General features: G+C 37.8%; 1 protein-coding gene across 1 annotated transcript; it reads right to left on the reverse strand.

Annotated features, from left to right (window-relative positions):
* Positions 1 to 785: 785 nt before the first annotated feature.
* On the reverse strand, positions 786 to 15871 carry wrnip1 (WRN helicase interacting protein 1). Its single transcript, XM_059502559.1, has 7 exons — positions 15118 to 15871; positions 12918 to 13112; positions 10670 to 10902; positions 4779 to 5002; positions 3417 to 3572; positions 3172 to 3251; positions 786 to 1322 (listed from the first exon to the last, which is right to left on the reverse strand). The coding sequence occupies exons 1-7, from the start codon at positions 15616 to 15618 to the stop codon at positions 1041 to 1043; spliced, it is 1671 nt and encodes a 556-aa protein (XP_059358542.1). The 5' UTR covers positions 15619 to 15871; the 3' UTR covers positions 786 to 1040.
* Between the last annotated feature and the right edge of the window lie 5538 nt (positions 15872 to 21409).

The raw sequence follows: 21409 nt of genomic DNA on the forward strand, positions 1-21409 counted from the left end.
TCGCCCTCTTTCTACTCTTTCCCAACACTCTGTTCAACTAACTGTTTTATAGCTTGTTTGTGTCATGGCCCTAGCTAGTGAAAGGGAGTTAATTGGTTAGCTGACGTTCGGGAGCAGGGCCATGCCCCAATCGATCACCACACTTCCTGAAACCTCCATATTTCGGGCCACCTCAAACTACTGTTTATCTCTTTCTCTCGAACCCACACTTCCCTCCCTTTCTTATCCATTCAGCCAATCTTATCACACATTCTCTTTCTTTCAGGTTGTATCGGTGGGGTCCTAATTGTCTGGCCCAACTATATGATCAAGACAGTACCCCCACCCTGAGTCTCTATTAGCCATCAATTCTAGATGCCCTGATCAACTTGACCATCATCAAAAAAAAAACACACATCATACTGCTTTTGAATGACATGACGGTTAATAAACAACAACATATTTACATATTTGGATGAACGATCCCTTTAATTACTGGTGAAAATTACATTGACCTAATGATTTGTAAGTGCAACATCTTCAGTGCAGAAAAAAAAGATTCTAGTAAAGCATGTGCTGATAAACAAAATTATTGCTTGCTTGTAGATAAGAGTGTAAAACAACAATGCAAACATTAAATGGAGCTGAAACATGAATTGTCAGGGATGCAACTCAAGATAAATATTCAACCGAGTGACCTCTAGTTTGATTATAAGAGGAAACCAAAGGAAGAGGAAGCTAAACTAATATAAATGCCAATGTATATTTGTGTGTGTTTATTTGGGAATAAAGCCAAATCACTCGTATTCAAATCAGGGATTTTTTGCACTTAAAAGTACAATCTCATTGTTTCTATGTATTCATTTCTTACTTACCTGAGATAAAAATGGAAATCAGTTGCTGCAATCTTCATGTTGTACATAAAACATATAATATAAGCAAATGCATATTTATTCATTCACAATATGGACCAAAGGCATGAAATCTAACTGTAATAAGTATAAGATACAGCAACAGCGATAAAGACAACAGCAGAACTCCAAACTTAGAAAGACAATCAGTCATAGTTTGGGGGGCGTCCAGGTGAAGAAGTTAACACCGTGCAGTTCCTCAGGAAGATATGATTGCTCCACCGGTCCGCTGTAGTCTGGGTTGTATTTGTATCCTTTGGCGTAGCCCAGATTCTTCATCAGTTTGGTGGGAGCGTTGCGCAGGTGGAGGGGAACGGCCGGTAACGGACCCTGATGACTCCTCAGACAGGACTTGACGTTGTTATAGGCCTTGTACACCTCCACAGACTTGGGCGCTCGGGCCATATAAACCACACACTGCGCCAGAATGACCTCAAATAATTTGAGAAGAGATGTAGGAGAGAATGAAGATCAACGCTAGTGAGGAAGAGCAGGGTAACAACTAGAACAAGTAACTAAACCTTAATGAAGTTTATAGAGCTGGAAGCGGATTACAAAGGCAAATCTCCCATGATAAAATTTTGGTTTTGTTAATGTTTTTATTTTGAAGAAGACTAACATGAATAGTGATGAAAGGCAAAACTATTAAATGCCATGGATTAATATTTTATGTATAATCCACTATTTTGTAGAGGAGGGTCAAAATGAGTTTAGAAAGATGGTCTTATTTTCACCCAGAGATTGGCACAATGGGTCTCTTAATTTGCTGTTTATTAATAGTAAGGTAGTGATGAAGTATTGGGTATGATTAGGGGTGTAGAATATGGTCATGCAGAATATGTGCTTTATAAGCACTTATAAACAGCAAATATTTTAATAATAGGCATGCTAATAAGCAACTGGTTAATAGTGAGAATTGGTCCTAAATTGGCACTAAAGTGTTAAGTGTTTATTTTTAAGGCCCTGCATGATTAATTTCCAGAGATTTCAGGGACTCAATATGGCTCCATGAGTACACATTTTCAGTGGTCAAAAACCAAATGTACAGTATTGTTAAAAATAATAGCAGTACAATGTGACTAACCAGAATAATCCAGTTTTTCAGTATATTTTTTATTGCTACGTGGCAAACAAGTTACCAGTAGGTGCAGTAGATTCTCAGAAAACAAACAAGACCCAGCATTCATGACATGAACGCTCTTAAGGCTGTGCAATTGGACAATTAGTTGAAAGGGGTGTGTTAAAAAAAATAGCAGTGTGGCATTCAATCACTGAGGTCATCAATTTTGTGAAAAAAAAAAAAAACAGGTGCGAATCAGGTGGTCCCATCTAAGGATGAAGCCAGCACTTGTTGAAGATGCATTTGAAAGCCTGAGGAAAATGGGTCATTCAAGATATTGTTCAGAAGAACCGCGTACTTTGATTAAAACGTTGATTGGAGAGGGGAAAACCTATAAAGAGGTGCAAAAAATGATAGGCTCTTTAGCTAAAATGATCTCCAATGCCTTAAAATGGAGACCAAACAAGAGAGATGTGGAAGAAAACGGAAGACAACCATCAAAATGGATCGAGAATGGCAAAGGCTCAGCCAATGATCAGCTCCAGGATGATCAAACACAGTCTGGAGTTTCCTGTAAGTACTGTGACAGTTAGAAGATGTCTGTGTGAAGCTAATCTATTTTCAAGAATCCCCCATGAAGTCCCTCTGTTAAAAAAAAGGCATGTGCAGAAGAGGTTACAATTTGCCAAAGAACACATCAACTGGCCTAAAGAGAAATGGAGGAACATTTTGTGGACTGATGAGAGTAAAATGGTTCTTTTTGGGTCCAAGGGCCACAGACAGTTTGTGAGACGCCACAGTACACAGTGAAGACAGTGAAGCATGGTGGTGCAAGCATCATGATATGGGCATGTTTCTCCTACTATGGTGTTTGCCACGTAGCAATAAAAAATATACTAAAAACCTGGATTATTCTGGTTAGTCACATTGTACTGCTATTACTTTAAACAATACTGCATGTCACTTTGCATTCTGAATGTCTGGAGCTGAAACTAGAAATGTTTTTTGTTTCCTTTTATCAAAACAATGTATCAAAATAAAATAATTAAGCTCCCATTTTTTAAGTAATTTCCCCCCTGGATTACTCAATAAATATTCATACACTTTTTTTTTTTTATCTTGTTTTCTTCATACCATATCAGTATTCATAAAGCATTTCTACAGGGTAAGAAAATGTAAAATAAATTAAAATAATAATGTGTCTGTGTGTGTGTGTGGTACCTCACACTCAGGCATGCCCATGAAGTGACAGGCCTGAAACGCTGATACGGCTTGAGTGAGCGCCGCTGGGTCTGCCAGACCTTCAGGAGAGTCCACAACACATCTAGTCTGTCAAGACGCTCACTTTGCGATTATACACTAATCATGAAGTTTCTATTGTAGTAAAACAGTGGTTCTGGGGAAAGGTTGAACAGTTTCCCTGTAACTCTAATAATAAGTTGAGTTGAAAAGGAGCGTCTGCTTACCGATATCCTCGCTGGCGAAGCGGACGAGTCTGCGGGCCACATACAGCGGGTCTTCACCACCCTCCAGCATTCTGGCCAGCCAGTAGAGGGCAGCGTTGGGCTCGGAGCCTCGCATTGACTTGTGAAGGGCTGAGATACAGTTATAGTGCTCCTCACCTGTGTGCGGCATACACACGTCAGATTTTACAATCCAAACTAACTGTTGAAATACTGTAGATGTGACATAGTATGGCACAAGAGCATTACACAATACATTTTCTACGCATTTAACAAAAAACACATTGGTGTTTTTACTTGCATCTTGATGTATAGTTTTCACCAGCATCTTGCGAGTGTTTACAGTGGCAAAGAATTGCAGCAGCTTACCTCAAAAATGTTAACGCTTTTTTTTTTTTTTTTCATTGAATAACTCACATTGTGTGGCCTTCTTGAGCACCTTTTTTCACCTTTTGTAACAGTTGTGTTTGAGACCCTTAGTTGTTCTCACTATAAAAAGATGGATCTCAAAATCATACAGTCATTTTTAGGAAAGGGTTCAAATTTTTTGCAGATAGTTTAACTGCTCGAGACCAACGAGGGACTCATGAACTATCATCACATATAATAAAAACAGTCATCCAGGAAACGACACACAGTATTAAGATTTAAGGGTATGTAAACTTTTGAGCGGGGTCATTTTTATAAATTCAGTTATTATTTTGTCTTGTGGAGAATATATAAACATATGTTACAGTATGTGTAATAGCTTATTCCTGACTGTATTAAACAATAACATGCAATTTTAACATGCAATCCCTTATTTTGTTCAAATTAACATTTTGCAATTATGCATGTAAATTTATGTCAAAATACTAAATGCTAAAAACATCCAACCAGCACAAATTCAAGACCCTAAGAGCTATACCACAATCAGATTGCAAATGTACTCAAATTTAAGGGAAGTCGTGGCCTGAGAGTTTGACTCCTAACCCTAGGGTTGTGGGTTCGAATCTCGGACCATCAATACCATGACTTAGGTGCCCTTGAGCAAGGCACTGAACCCCCAACTGCTCCCCGGGCGCCGCAGCATAAATGGCTGCCCACTGCTCTGGGAGTGTGTTCACATTGTGTGTGTTCACTGCTCTGTGTGTGTGCACTATGGATGGGTTAAATGCAGAGCACAAATTCTGAGTATGGGTCACCATACTTGGCTGAATGTCACGTCACTAGAAATGTTTTAAAAGTCCCATAGAGCTTGTTCAGTGGCCAGACTTGAATTCGGTGGATCTGTTTGTTTGTTTCAGGTCATCTTTTGTTACAGGTGAGTCACAATAACTGTACTTTATGAAACAAACTGATGACTTGAGTACAAACAGGACACACCTGCTTTATCATAAAGGATGTGGGATCTCTGAAGACCTTCTTTGATGTGCTGCTCACAGACTGTTATTGGCTGCGGGCCGGCGTGGGGTTTGGGTGAAGCGGTGCGCACCTGTGCCACACATGCCTGCACCGCCAGCTGCAGACCGTTGAGAGCGACTCGAGCGTCTCCGTCACACAGGTGTGCCACCGTGTCCAGCGCCTTCTGCTCGATACACACCTGAGATCTAAACAGACAGCACACAGAGCTCAGGCCTGCTCAACCAACCAGACTCTCTTATGTTAAGAAATACACTAAATAATCAAGACATGTACAATATAAATAAAGTATATACAGGTACATCTCAATAAATTAGAATGTTGTGGAAAAGTTCATTTATTTCAGTAATTCAAATCAAATTGTGAAACTTGTGTATTAAAAAAGTTCAATGCACACAGACTGAATTAGTTTAAGTCTTTGGTTCTTTTAACTGTGATGATTTTGGCTCACATTTACCAAAAACCTACCAATTATCTCAAGTTAGAATATGGTGACATGCCAATCAACTAATCAACACAAAACACCTGCAAAGGTTTCCTGAACCTTCAAAATGGTCTCTCAGTTTGGTTCACTAGGCTACACAATCATGGAGAAGACTGCTGATCTGACAGTTGTCCAGAAGACAATCATTGACCTCCTTCACAAGGAGGGGAAGCCACAAACATTCACTGCCAAAGAAGCTGGCTGTTTACAGAGTGCTGTATCCAAGCATGTTAACAGAAAGTTGACTGGAAGGAAAAAGTGTGGAAGAAAAAGATGCACAACCAATGAGACAACTGCAGCCTTATGAGGATTGTCAAGCAAAATCAATTCAAGAATTTGAGAGAACTTCACAAGGAATGGACTGAGGCTGGGGTCAAGGCATCAAGAGCCACCACACACAGACGTGTCAAGGAATTTGCTGAACCACAGACAACGTCAGAGGCGTCTTACCTGGGATAAGGAGGAGAAGAACTGAACTGTTACCCAGTGGTCCAAAGTCCTCTTTTCAGAGGAGAGCAAGTTTTGAATTTCATTTGGAAACCAAGGTCCTAGAGTCTGGAGGAAGGGTGGAGAAGCTCATAGACCAAGTTGCTTGAAGTCCAGTGTGAAGTTTCCACAGTCTGTGATTATTTGGGGTGTAATGTCTTTTACTGGTGTTGGTCCATTGTGTTTATGAAAACCAAAGTCACTGCACCCGTTTACCAAGACATTTTGACACTTCATGCTTCCTTCTGCTGACCAGCTTTTTGAAGATGCTGATTTCATTTTCCAGCAGTATTTGGCACCTACCCACACTGCCAAAAGCACCAAAAGTTGGTTAAATGTGGTGTGCTTGACTGGCCAGCAAACTCACCAGACCTGAACCCCCAGAGAGAATATATGGGCTATTGTCAAGAGTTAAATGAGAAACAAGAGACCAAACAATGCAGATGAGCTGAAGGCCACTGTCAAAGAAACCTGGGCTTCCATACCACCTCAGCAGCACCACAAACTGATCACCTCCATGCCACGTTGAAATGAGGTAGTAATTAAAGCAAAAGGAGACCCTACCAAGTACTGAGTACATGTACAGTAAATTAACATACTTTCCAGAAGGCCAACAATACAATAAAAATGTTCAACCAAAAACTTAATCTACATCAGTCTGTGTGCATTCAATTTATTTAATGCATGAGTTTCACAACTTGAGTTGAATTACTGAAAAAAATGAACTTTTCCATGACATTCTAATTAACTGAGATGCACCTGTATTTAGAATTTATTATTTTACATACATCCTTGTTTCAAACTTACCAGTAAACATGACATACTTATATAAAAAAAGCAAAGGGAAGCAAAATATGTTTTATATCAACATCACATTACATTAAACCAGGATTTTCCAAACTGGGCAGTGGGTTTGTGAGTTGATAAAAAACTAATATTTATTCAATCATAATCATGTAAAATACATTATTTAAACACTTAAACACTAAAAATTTTGAATTTGTTGACCGGCATGTCAGTGTGACCATTAAACGTTACTGAACTGTAAATATGCAACTGTGTTATAAACTGTGATCGTCCTCAGAGATATTTCAAACAAATAAATAACTCAAAAGGGTTCGGCTGACAAAAATGTTTGGGAATCCCTGCATTACATGAACAAACTATAATAAACGTGAAAACAGCAATGACATTATACAGACCTTAAAAATAAATAAATAAAACAAAATAAAATAAAATAGCAAAAAAATATGTCCAGGTTTCCAGAATCAACTACTACTGAGGGAACAGACATTTTGAACGATTCACTGCCATAGTGTGAATAATATGTCAACATTAATCTAATTATGTACATTCTAAAATGTAATATATTACAAGTACTGATTATGTAATCCAGATTACATGTAATCAGTCAATTCCAGATCAAATGAAATTTGCAGTTTTTTTTTTTTTTTTGTAGAGTAACCGCTTACGTATATGTGTACATATCAGGAGCATTTTGATTATCAACTTCATGAACCCTTTAATGTTTTTCTTTCCAAAAAAAAAAAAAAAAAGAACGGGTGAAAAAAGGGCCTCACTTCATACCCCACTACAATCGGTTTTATTCATTTAAACCAGATTTAGCATTGCAGGGCCAGGTAGAGTGTCAATGGACCACAGACCAATCATACCATCCCAAATCACACCAGATCATTCGTGAACTGCTGCGCTGGTTTCTTGTAGACAGTTATGACATTTCCATCATAAAATATTGGCGGAGTGAAATGGACACTTTGAGAGAATTTGAATCTCTGCCCTAAAGTTGAACTGGGACACGATAATGTTTAACTGGGGCACGGCTCTTATCTTACACATTTATGGCAGCTTCCATAAATGAAAGCGAACAATAAATAAAAATCTGACCTGGCATACAAGGTTACAGCCAACTTGAATGGAATTATGTTGAATGTTGTACAGTATGTTGAATGTTAAATTATGTAAATTTATGGCGACAGTTAAAAATTTCGGTAAAAAAAAAAAAAGAAAAACTCAAGCCTTCTATGGTTTTGATTAAACATTTACATTTTTCAAAAAAAAAAAAACAAGACGATCAATCAGTACGCTGATAGCTACGGTATACTGCATATACTATATAGCTGTCATAAAATAATAAGTACATTTATACATTACATCTTTAGATTATACTTGTCTATTTCTGCACTAGTGGTGCCTCTCATATTATAATAAATGATAATAATAAAAAATAATAAAATATAAAAAATGTATTATATAATATATAAGATATTAACTGTCTGCCTCTTGTCTTCCAGGCCAGCTCATACCACTCCTTCTGCCCCTTGGCTATCTGATGTTCTCCGCGAGCATCGTTCTAAGCTCATAGCTGCTGAAAGATTATAGCGCAAATAAAAAAAATGCTACTGACCTAAAAGTGTATCGATCACTCCTCTCTTCCTTCTCTGCTAATGTCTTCACTGCTAAAAGAACATACTATCACAACAAAATTAACAATTTGTGTAACTCTTACATGCTCTTTAAACATTTTTCTCTCTCCTTTGTCCTCCTCCTACCCCTCCTGCATCAACTCTTAACAGCTGATGACTATTCCACATTCTTCAGTAATAAAATTACAACCATCAGTGCACAATTTTCCACACCACAATTTGTTAAACATATCTTACCAGCAAACATACACTCATTCACATCCTTCTCTCAACTCTCTGATGCAGAAATCTTTAAACTCATCCTTTCCAATTGTCCTACTACTTGTGCACTTGATCCAATTCCATCTCATCTCTTTCAAGCCATTTCTCCTGCAGTTGTACCTGCACTCACTCACATCATTAACACATCCCTTCACACTGGTGTTTTCCCCTCAGTATTTAAATAGACTCGTATAACCCCACAGCTTAAGAAACTCACTCTTAACCCATCTCTTTTAGTGAAATACAGACTGGTTTGCCTTCTTCCTTTCATTGCAAAAACACCTGAACAAATTGTGTTCAACCAAGTCTCTGCCTTTCTCACACAGAACAACCTCCTTGACAGCAACCAGTCTGGTTTCAGAAGTGGACATTTTACTGAGACTGCCTTGCTCTCAGTTTTTGAAGTCCTAACACTGGCAAGAGCAGAATCAAACTCTTCATTTCTTATCTTGCTTGATCTATCCGCTGCTTTTGACACAGTTAACCACCAGATCCCCCTATCAACCCTACTGGCAAAAGGCATCTCAGGAACCACACTTCAGTGGTTTGAGTCTTACCTATCAGATAGGTCCTTCAAAGTATCTTGGAGAGGTGAGGTGTCCAAGTCACAACATCTAACTACTGGGGTGCCTCAGGGCTCAGTTCTTGGACCACTTCTCTTCTCTGTCTACATGGCATCATTAGGTTCTGTCATTCAGAAACATGGCTGTTCATACCACTGCTATGCTGATGACACTCAACTCTTCCTCTCATTCCATCCTGATGATCCGACGGTAGCTATTCGCATCTCAGCTTGTCTAACAGACATTTCTTGCTGGATGATGGACCATCACCTTCAACTCAACCTTGCCAAGACAGAACTGCTTGTGGTTAGGGCTGCACAATTTAGAGTGGCGTTTTATTTTGGCTTGCCTAAGGCACACCTGTGCAATAATCATGCTGTCTAATCAGCATCTTGATATGCCACCTCTGTGAGGCGGATGGATTATCTCGGCAAAAGAGAAGTGCTCACTAACACAGATTTAGACAGATTTGTGAACAATATTGGAGAGGAATAGGCCTTTTGTGCACATTGAAAAAGTCTTAGATCTTTGAGTTCAGCTCATGAAATATGGGGGCAAAAACAAAAGTGTTGCATTTATAATTTTGTTCAGTGTATTTAACGAGTCAAACAATACACACATCACACCTCTGTTAATCAAGTCTAGATTAGCCTAAAAGCAGTACATGTAGCAAGGTTTTATTAATCTATATATACAGATAAATATATATATATATATATATATATATACAGATATATATATATATATATATAGATTCAAAAATTAATTAAAAAAAACTTGCTATGTGTACTGTGTTAGGCTACCCGAGACTTGTACGAGACCAAGACTAGTGTTTGTGTTTCTAAATAACTACTGAGATATTTACATTAAATGGCTTTCCTGAGGTAAACGCCATTTTACATGAGATTACTGATCACAAGCTGTTTCACTGACTGAGTGATTACATGAGACATGATTCATTTTAGTAAGTTTTTTTTCTTTAAACATATCTTCTGATGTTTATTCATGTTCATTTCGTGTTATAACTAGTAGTAAAGATGAAAAGATGTTAGCTTCATGTACTGCTTGATCTACAGAACTATAGCAATCTATAATGTCACATTAAACAGCAGCGAAGCTGTATTTATTCTTTGAATTTTTGTAATACAAATAAAAGATTTTAAAAGCTGAGACTTTGTTTCATATCAGAAGTAACAGAACACAAAGCTTACTGTGATCTATCGGATGTGATGCACGATACAAATAATTTTTGGCAACATTTTGTTCAAGCATCAGCTGAAAACACCACAGATTTATATTTTTCAACACGGTCTCATTCTCATCAGTAAGTCACCGGCTGTTCTTCAGACTGAGAAAACTCATAAAACAACAAGAGCGTTCGGTTCAGCGAAACTCAACACCGTTTGTGTTTACAGCGGATGCTTCCATGACTCCTGAGGGCCCTAAAACCTGATCTGCAGCACTTCACAGCTGGTCCACTCGAGGCTGGGCTGCGAGACAACCGTTTGTCCTACTTACCAATCCAAACCACTAATAATTCATCAAAATGAGACAGTGAAGTCAGAAGATGGGCCATCTCAGACCCGCTGTGATAACAAGGGCACGACTGACACTTACTCTGAGCAGACCTCTGAAGTGTCCTGCTCCACCGCATCCCCTTTCAACACCTGCAGTCCCAGAAAGTGTACAGCCCGGCGCAGGATCGAGCCCATCGCTTCCACCGACAGCCGTTCCAGAACCAGAACCCTGCAGCGGCTCAGTAGCGCACTGTTGACCTGGAAGGACGGGTTCTCTGTGGTGGCGCCAATAAGAGTGATCGTCCCACACTCCACGTGAGGCAAGAAGGTGTCCTGAGACAAGAACAGAGGAGACATGGGAGGACAAGAGAAGATACCATACTCTCCAAAAAGTGCAGAAATATCAACGGTGGGTCCGTTCTACAGGAAAGAAGATGACAGTGTCTTGGAAAAGCAAAATAGGTTAAATGATTAAAGCAGAACTCTTAGTATTTTCAGTTAATTTTCCTGCTTCAGACACATTAGGTAAATATATATGTCATGTTATTATTTTGTTCATTTCATTAAATGTGTTTATTAATCATCGATAAACACAGCAGTGGTTGACCATAGTGCTGTTCAAACAAAATATAAAACAGAAAAAAATAACATCAGTAAAATCAAGTGAATTTAACATACAAGATTTAAAAAGTCAAGATTTCAATTTGGTTTGAAACTCATTGACAGAATTTGAAGCTTTCATTGATAAAGTAAGGTTTATATGAATGCAGAATTAACCAGCAATTTAAGATGAATCATATTGTGAATCAAATGGTTCTGAAATAGTAAAAATCATCGGTGAAACGTATGAAATATAATAATAATATTAATAAACTTTGAATTGTGAATTTATTTTATTTTATTTGTCTACTCACAGATTCTCACTTCTATTGCCAGTGTGGGATAAAGTACACAAATCAAATATTGAGTACAGATACACGAATAAATTATTACTCCATTAAAAAAATACACATAGCTTATTATTTGATGCATTAATTAGTTCTTCAAATCAACTATCCTGACTATTATGAGGCCACTTTTGATGGCCATCAATGGATAATTATATATATTGATTATATTATAATTATATATATTAATAATATATATATTATGATTGTTATATTTTAACTTTAGCCCCGCTGGTACAGTAAATTCAACATCTGTACTGATATGTGAGCTAAAAAGCACGATTATCCATTATTGGCCTCATAATAGTCAGGATAGTTGATTTGAAGAACTAATTAATGCATCAAATAATAAGCTATGTGTATTTTCATTATGGCTGAGTGATAAATCGGTATACATATAGTCCAGTTTACATATAAGTCTCTTGGTTTATTCAAAATGTGGTTCAGGTGCTTTAAATCCAGGCTAAATAGGAAAGCATGAGGAGGGAAAATCTATTTGGAGACACAAGTCAAATGTAAAAAGTCTGAAATTTTTAACTTTCCACAGTTTCTGTATCTGAAATGCTACAGGATCTTTTTCCACTTCTCATAATTTTTGTCTTTGAATCAGCCTTTTTTAATTATTATATATTTAATTATTTTAAGTCTGTTCTTCTCACATTCACACAGCTGTCCTAGCAAGATGTTTCACAAAGTACAGTACCAGTGCTCTATGATTTCCATGATGCAGAACTCATGGACAGAATCACAGAATCTAGTAATAAATACAGAATTGTCTGCAGAATGCCATGTTTGCATGAATAGACCCAAAGTATGCCTGTGTCTCTCTTAAAGACTCCTAAAGTGTGAATGAATGGCACAGATGTGGGGTTTGAACTATTTAAGCATGTGTGACGCTTGCTGTGTTTTCAGACATAAATACATGAACAACATCTTTATATCATATACAATGAAACATAAAAGGTCTTTACGGCAACCCATCAAAATAAAAGTTTGGTTTAAGTTGAAGAAACTGTGACAGAAATGTTACAATTGTACGGTACAATGTTAAAATAACAATAATATAATCATTAAAACATATTTTTAAAAGTAATAACAGCACATTTTCCCTTTTATTTTTAAAAGTTGTGCAGAACTTTGTTTGCCAAAATATAATATGTTTTTTTTTATCTGTTTTGATTAAAAGATAAATTAATGTTTTATGACTTAATAATATGAACACCTAAATAAATAAATTAATAAAATATGCAACACAGAATTTCTAGTGGTAAGTAAATAAAATTGTTATTATGCATTTATTTAATAGACATACTTTTTGATTATTAAAATATGGAAAAAAAAATAAATAAATAAAACTGATCTCATGTGACTGTACTGTACCTGTAATGTAATGTAACTGACCTGCTGGGATTTGTTAAAGCGATGTATCTCATCGATGAACAGAATGGTCTTTCTCTTAAACAGACGGAGCTCATTCTGGGCCTGTTTGATGACCTCTCGCACATCGCTGGTGGACGCACTGGTGGCAGAGAGCGTCACAAAACGTCCTGTGCCTTTCTTCCTAATGGAACTGGCGATAATATGGGCCAAAGTGGTCTGTAAGCAACACGCAGACAAACAAGTCTTTAACATTTTCTCACGCCTGACAAGCCGTACTTCTAGACTCAATTGAAATAGTGAGAATGACACAAACTCCTTAGGAAAGGAACAGACAGCCAACATTTGCTCTGCTCTGCTGTAAATCCATCTGACAATCTATAAAACACCAAAATAAATAAGTGAAACCAGACACTTGATACAGAAAGGTCTGCTCTGAATCTGTCATCATTATCATGGGCTACTAACACAACACAGTCTGCACTGTCCACTACTACATAAGCTTCTAGTCTGAAGAAATCTGCCATACAAACACTGAAGGCAAGATGATAACCAGGAATGTGAAGTTCAGAAAACAATTAATTACATACTGTAGGCAAAACCAAAGCCTTTTGTAGGACCAATGTGTTTCTTCACACGGTGCCATTATCTTCATGACAGTTCATTCTCATTACTTCAGTACAGTAAAGAAAATCATCCTGTCCAGCCTTTTTAAAAATAGCACATTCATGTTCACTAATTAACCCTCAGGGATTATTATTACCTGTCAGCCGCTAATCTGAGCCTTTCAAACGGTTTAACGAGTCACTTTAGAATAGCATACAATTGGGCCAACTAGCTCAAACAAAACCAAAGACTTCCCACTACTGTATGTAACTTCTCAATTATTAATGAATCTAATCTGAATAATGATACTGAAATAGGCTCTTACCACCTACAAAGAATTTATTTATTATTAGTCAAAATACTGAGTTCAAACTAGGAATGGAAAGGTTGCACTGGAGTCAGATTACACTGTAATTATTAGTCTACAGCAGCTGAATGATACTGAACCACTGGCTCTGTGTTTTAAGAGTCTGGAAATATATAAACCATACTGTTTATAGCCAAAACCAAAGAATCTGGACTTGAAGAGTGCATAGAACAGCAATGACATGCACGATGCAGAAAGCATGTACCATTTTGGAGAAAGAAATGCTAATTTAGTGTGGACGGAAGGCCTAATTTATTTTTAAGGAAGTTTAAATATTTGAGATTCAAACATTTATTTCACCCAAAAATGACATCTCTTCATTTCTGCTCAGCAGAAGAAAGAAACTCATACTGTACAGGCTGGTGTAAAATATTAAGCTCAACCCAAAATTCAAACTCTGCCACCATTTACTCGGCTGTTCTAAACCTGCATGACACAACATAATTATGAAAAATGGCTTTTTAAAAGACAAAACAAAAAACAAAATAAATCCATATAGGTTTAGAAAGACATCACGATGCTTCCCATAGTATATTATAAAGCTATTAAAATGAAGTTTTCATGATTTCATAGGTCAAATCCTTGTGAAAATGTGGACTCAAGTAAACGATCAACATACTACACAAATGTGTTAATTCTAAACCGGGTGTCTCTGGGAACACGATAAAATACTTCTGAAACACATTATCAAGCTGAAATCCTGTTTATAACATGTTTTCTTTAAGAGATACTGGGTCAAAGACCAAAGACTAACACTCTGGTGTCCACATCAAAAGTGGTTTTATTTAAACGAGAAGCTTTTTTAATTCAATTGTCTACTTGAATGTTTCAAATAACTCTTGCTAAAACTAAATGTCGTGAAATATGGCTCCAACGTCATATTAACAGATATACTAATGTAATAATAATAATAAAAAAAACTTCTTCAGACCTGTGCGTATTGAAATATTCAAATAATGCAATGACACCTCATTTTATTATATTAGAAGTGATTAAAAACGTCTTGCTGAGAAACCTAGTGGCTAATGATTCTAGTGCTCTCTAAATATGCCAGACAAGAGTTTTTGGTATAAATTATCGTTACACTTAATGTCATTTGGGACATCTTTTAGATTAACTTTTTATTGTTTTGATGCTTGGTAACCCCTTTTCATCTTTCACCAAACTACACGAGTTTGATCACACACCCCTTAATAGAAGACTTGAAGGTATATCTGGTGCACAAGAGTGAACCAGCTACAAACCAGAGACCTTTCCACAGCCCGGAGGCCCCCAGAGAATGAGAGAGGGGATCTCCTGAGACTGCAGCAGGGATCTGAGCAGGGTCTGCTCTCCGATCAGCTTGTTCTGGCCGAAATACTCCTCCAGAGTGCTGGGTCTCAAGACTTCTGCCAGGGGTTTGTCATGGTTCAGCCTCAGCGCTTTTGCGCCAGCTCCATCGGGACACTCGGGTTTCTCCATCATCACTCTCAGACCTGGAGCAGGGGTTTCTGACTCGCTCCTCTGTTTCTGATCGCTCGCTTTGGCTCTGGAATGAAACACGGAGAACACTGCAGCAGCTGGAGGGATGTCTGGGGTGTTAGTGCGGGCCTTTTTGGACGGAGGTCCTGCTGGTTCATCTTGAGCTGCTGTGTGCTGATGAACATCGCTCTGTAAACACTCGTCCAAGTGCGCGTTAATTCTGTCTGGATCAAAGTCACCGGCGCAAACCGGACACTTCACTGTAACACTGTCTGACACTTTCTGCGACATTGTCGCGCTTTATTCCTGTGTTTATTCACTAAGCTCTCACTGACATTTATCCACATGTAGAAAAAGAGCGCTCTTCCGAGAGTTTATGACGCGGGGGTATTGTAATCTCGCGATATTCTTCTTTACTGACACAGCAAACTTCCACATGAACTTTGAACCGCAGCCAAAACTTTCTGAATCAATCAGACCTTCGGTTAAACTTCCTAAAATATCCTGACAGTGATTCCTGCACTATTTGTTCACCACAGCGAGAAACAGATTCGACAGAACAGAAGTCTACATCGATTCATAACTGAACGGTTCTTATGAACCGATTCGTTTTAATGAACCGTTAACATAAAGTGCAAAAGTGTAGACCGATTCCCGGATGGAATGATTCTAATGAGTCGATTATTTTTAATGAATCAAACACATACAGTTTGCAACTCACAGCTAGCCTACTTCATATGACAAGGTTAAGATGTCAAGTAGAGAAGTATATAAATATAAACTTTGTCACAGGACGCAGTTAAATATTTAGCTGCATAAAAAAAAAGAGTTTTTAAATAGCAAATTGCAAAAGTCATGCAAAACAAAAACTGGGCCTACGAAAAAGTTAAATAATAAATTATGTTTGCTTTCAAATTTCTTTATGTTGTATGTTTGTGTGTAGGCCTACTTATGTTATTTTGTATGTTTTATTACCAGACCAGGTTGATATTACTGTATGTGTATCAACTGCTAAGCTAAATAATGAAATATATTTCACAGTTACTTTCTGTAGAAGAATCTTATTGATGTACAAATTAATTTTCTCTTTGTTTTACACATCTAGCTGTGAAAAGAAAGTAAGCCATGAGAGGCCAGTGCCTGACATGAAGCTGCTGAGAAACACAGAGACTCCAGACGAATCTCCTCGAGTCAAAAGGGCCAGACTGAAGGCTGTGCATCGGTGCCCTAAAGGCATCATTCTGGGCAAACTGGCCTTTTTCCACTATCTGGAGAGAGTCGAGACCATGCGCTGCTTCTGGGAGCTGAAACATATCGACCTTGAGGGCAAACAGGTAGAAATACAAGCATACAAGCACACACACACACACACAAAGACAGACACCTGAGATAAATATTATTTGTATGTTATCGAAGTTTTGAATTCCATGCCAGTCATGCCATGTTGCTGTAGATAAACTAACTAACGCATGGCACTATTAACAGCTAGGTTTAGGTTCCTGGTTTGAATTTTATAAAACGTTTAGCTTTTACCATACGTTTGCATATATGGTACAGTTTGAGGTCTTTCTCTCAAACCTTGGCTCCACAGAGATAAAACATTGTAGACTGCTGCCATCCAGTGGAAGGCTTGTGCTGCAGACTCACAAATAAGCACATACAGCTACATGGACATCAACTAAAAGTCTCTTGGACCATTTGTTGGTTCGTTTGTTTTTAAACAGTGTGTGTGCATTTCAATTCAAATAACAACACGGATATTAAACAGGTTGCAATGGCAGTAAGAAAAGCTTTGTAGATCACACCAATGCATCGTAGAACAAAGACAGAGAATGACAATTTGCTGATGATTTGGTCTTTAATTAAATCTGAAGACTGCACATGTATATGCAGGACCAGATTGTGTATTTCTATTGTTCCTAACTGAGGCACAGTGGCATAAGTAAGCACCTAAAAAGGCCGAATTAAATAGATAATATAAGTTTTAAATAATTTATTTAGTTATATATATATATGAATGACCTCCCCAACTCAATCCGGACAGCTGAGTCCTTAGCCATCTTCAAGAATCGGCTTAAAACACTTCCATCTTTATTTGACCCTCTAACTTTAACACTCACTATTCTAATTCTATTCTTTAAACAAATCTAACTACTTATCTAATCTTTTGGTATTCTATTTTCTTTTCATTTATTATGCAATTGTATGTGTGTGTGTATTTGTGTAAAGATCTCTAACACTAGCTTGCTCTTTTCTTTTTTTATTCTATCTGTTTTCTTTTTATTTATTATATTATTTAAAATCCCATGCTAGGTGTACTGTGTTAACCTAACTGAGACTTGTTATAGCACTTATATATCATTGCTCTTTTTGTTGTTTTTGATTGCTTCCACTGTCCTCATCTGTAAGTCGCTTTGGATAAAAGCGTCTGCTAAATGAATAAATGTAAATGTAAATGTAAATATATATATATATATATATATTATTTTTTTTATTTTTTTTATATTAGACACATACACATACACACACAGAGATTAATGAGTAATTTATTAATGAAGTAGCTTAAAGCCCAAAGTGTCTCTGGCTAAAACTATGTGATATATTGCCTACCATGATACATTCACCATGAGTCACAGACAGGTCCAGATGTCCAGCATGTGATAATGGAATGCAATGCATATTAAAATGAAAGAAAGGAATTAAAAGAAGTATTTGGAAAAATGAAACTAAACTGCACTTTGAAAAACATCCTTGCAGCAACATTGAGGAAAATATATGCACAGTTAATGAAATTAGATTGGGAATATATGTCAGTTTATGTACTAGGGGTTGCCCAACACCAAGACACTAACAGCTTATTATAGTTCAACCTGAAGTATGTATTATATGAACTGTTTGTACCTTTATAACATAAAAATACCATGACCAGACGTGTGTCCAAACAAAGGACTGCACTGCATATATTTGGTGTCCACAGAATGATATTCAGGACATACTCAGTGAATTACAAAAATGCTTTTCTGTTGAAGAAGCTGAAATCTGAAGCTTCATCTCATGTAAGCTTATCATATGCACTTTATTTTTATTTGGTCAGAGCTTATGTATAGAGTTGAGAATCCCTTGTTATTAGCGACACGGGTGGCCTTTAAGTGAACTGCAGCCAGCAATTTATCGCTCGAGCTTGCACTCATGTAACGTACAGGTGCATCTAAAAAAAAATTGAATGTCATGGAAAAGTTAATTTATTTCAGTAATATAACTCAAATTGTGAAACTTGTGCATTAAATAAATGCAATGCACACAGACTGAAGTAATTTAAGTCTTTGGTTCTTTTAATTGTGATGATTTTGGCTCACATTTAACAAAAACGAATGTAACCATGGTTCCCTGAGTAGGGAAGGAGACACTGCATTCTCTAGGGGTCGCTATGGGGAACAGTAGTTGGGCTCACTTAATTTACAGCGATATCGTTGACTTGATTACAAATGATTGCACAGATACCATTTAAACTGAGCTCAGTGTTATGGGGTAAGAACGATGGAAGACCAGGGAGGGGTGCAGTTAACAGTCTTTAATAAAGCAAATTGTCTTCACTGAAAAATATAGAACAAAAATAACAGGCTTTTCTCAGAGCCAAAAACAGGAACAGCCAGTTTAGACATCTATCTGTGACAGTACCCCTTACGGCCAAAGGCCTAAGCTACATACCCAACTTAATCGTTAGGGCCTCAGCCCAGGGTAGAGCTGAAAGCTTGGAATCAGGAAAGATTCCTTTAAAGGGATACGGCTTAGAACCTAGCATTTTATATAAAGTCTTGCCTGTCACACAGGGGCTACCGCTATCTTTCGCATAAGCTTGCTGGAGGGGCTTTCTCAACAGATCCCTAGAAGCAACACCCTGTTTAGGTTTTTCCACCCTGCATGGATTTTCAAATACTGTTCTAAGGATGGGCTCTCGTGGCACTCTGATAGAGTAGCTCATACAACCCGAATTCCGGAAAAGTTGGGACGTTTTTTTAATTTTAATAAAATGAAAACTAAAGGAATTTCAAATCACACGAGCCACTATTTTATTCACAATAGAACATAGATAACGTAGCAAATGTTTAAACTGAGAAATTTTACACTTTTATCCACTTAATTAGCTCATTTAAAATTTAATGCCTGCTACAGGTCTCAAAAAAGTTGGCACGGGGGCAACAAATGGCTAAAAAAGCAAGCAGTTTTGAAAAGATTCAGCTGGGAGAACATCTAGTGATTAATTAAGTTAATTGATATCAGGTCTGTAACATGATTAGCTATAAAAGCTTTGTCTTAGAGAAGCAGAGTCTCTCAGAAGTAAAGATGGGCAGAGGCTCTCCAATCTGTGAAAGACTGCGTAAAAAAATTGTGGAAAACTTTAAAAACAATGTTCCTCAACGTCAAATTGCAAAGGCTTTGCAAATCTCATCATCTACAGTGCATAACATCATCAAAAGATTCAGAGAAACTGGAGAAATCTCTGTGCGTAAGGGACAAGGCCGGAGACCTTTATTGGATGCCCGTGGTCTTCGGGCTCTCAGACGACACTGCATCACTCATCGGCATGATTGTGTCAATGACATTACTAAATGGGCCCAGGAATACTTTCAGAAACCACTGTCGGTAAACACAATCCGCCGTGCCATCAGCAGATGCCAACTAAAGCTCTATCATGCAAAAAGGAAGCCATATGTGAACATGGTCCAGAAGCGCCGTCGTGTCCTGTGGGCCAAGGCTCATTTAAAATGGACTATTTCAAAGTGGAATAGTGTTTTATGGTCAGACGAGTCCAAATTTGACATTCTTGTTGGAAATCACGGACGCCGTGTCCTCCGGGCTAAAGAGGAGGGAGACCTTCCAGCATGTTAACAGCGTTCAGTTCAAAAGCCAGCATCTCTGATGGTATGGGGGTGCATAAGTGCATACGGTATGGGCAGCTTGCATGTTTTGGAAGGCTCTGTGAATGCTGAAAGGTATATAAAGGTTTTAGAGCAACATATGCTTCCCTCCAAACAACGTCTATTTCAGGGAAGGCCTTGTTTATTTCAGCAGGACAATGCAAAACCACATACTGCAGCTATAACAACAGCATGGCTTCGTCGTAGAAGAGTCCGGGTGCTAACCTGGCCTGCCTGCAGTCCAGATCTTTCACCTATAGAGAACATTTGGCGCATCATTAAACGAAAAATACGTCAAAGACGACCACGAACTCTTCAGCAGCTGGAAATCTATATAAGGCAAGAATGGGACCAAATTCCAACAGCAAAACTCCAGCAACTCATAGCCTCAATGCCCAGACGTCTTCAAACTGTTTTGAAAAGAAAAGGAGACGCTACACCATGGTAAACATGCCCCGTCCCAACTATTTTGAGACCTGTAGCAGAAATCAAAATTGAAATGAGCTCATTTTGTGCATAAAATTGTAAACTTTCTCAGTTTAAACATTTGCTATGTTATCTATGTTCTATTGTGAATAAAATATTGGCTCATGTGATTTGAAAGTCTTTTAGTTTTCATTTTATTAAAATTTAAAAAACGTCCCAACTTTTCCGGAATTCGGGTTGTAGATGGAATGGTGCATCTCAAAACAGAATGCTTGAGAGTCATCAACTCGATCTGTGGAAATAATGCTGGAGCGCTCTGGGGAAAAAACTGAGAACTCAGTCTTATATTAGAGGAGAACTCCGAATTCAGAGTAGCGCACTCATAGGCAAGCCTTCTTGGAAAAGGGGAGCACTGCTAAACTACCACAAGAATCAACCAAATAGCCCCTCATGTTGAGGGAAGCGATGCTTGAAGTGTATAAACAAATACACACTGGCTGAATGGAGCCCAAGGAACCAAGGTCTAATCATCTCAAGAAAGGGAACGAGGCGGAGTGCGTAATCCTTACCATACAGGATTTCAGAAAGTGCGCAGAGTCTTGCATGGACACTTACCACTTACGTGATTTTAGAAAGTGCGCAAAATGTTCACGTGCACACCAACCACCATGTCGTTTTCAGAATGTACACAGAGATTAGCGTGTGTACCTAAAGGTTCCTAAGCATCGCAGAGGTGC

Source organism: Carassius carassius, chromosome 20 (genome assembly GCF_963082965.1).
Source record: "Carassius carassius chromosome 20, fCarCar2.1, whole genome shotgun sequence".
Classification (NCBI taxonomy): Eukaryota; Metazoa; Chordata; class Actinopteri; order Cypriniformes; family Cyprinidae; genus Carassius; species Carassius carassius.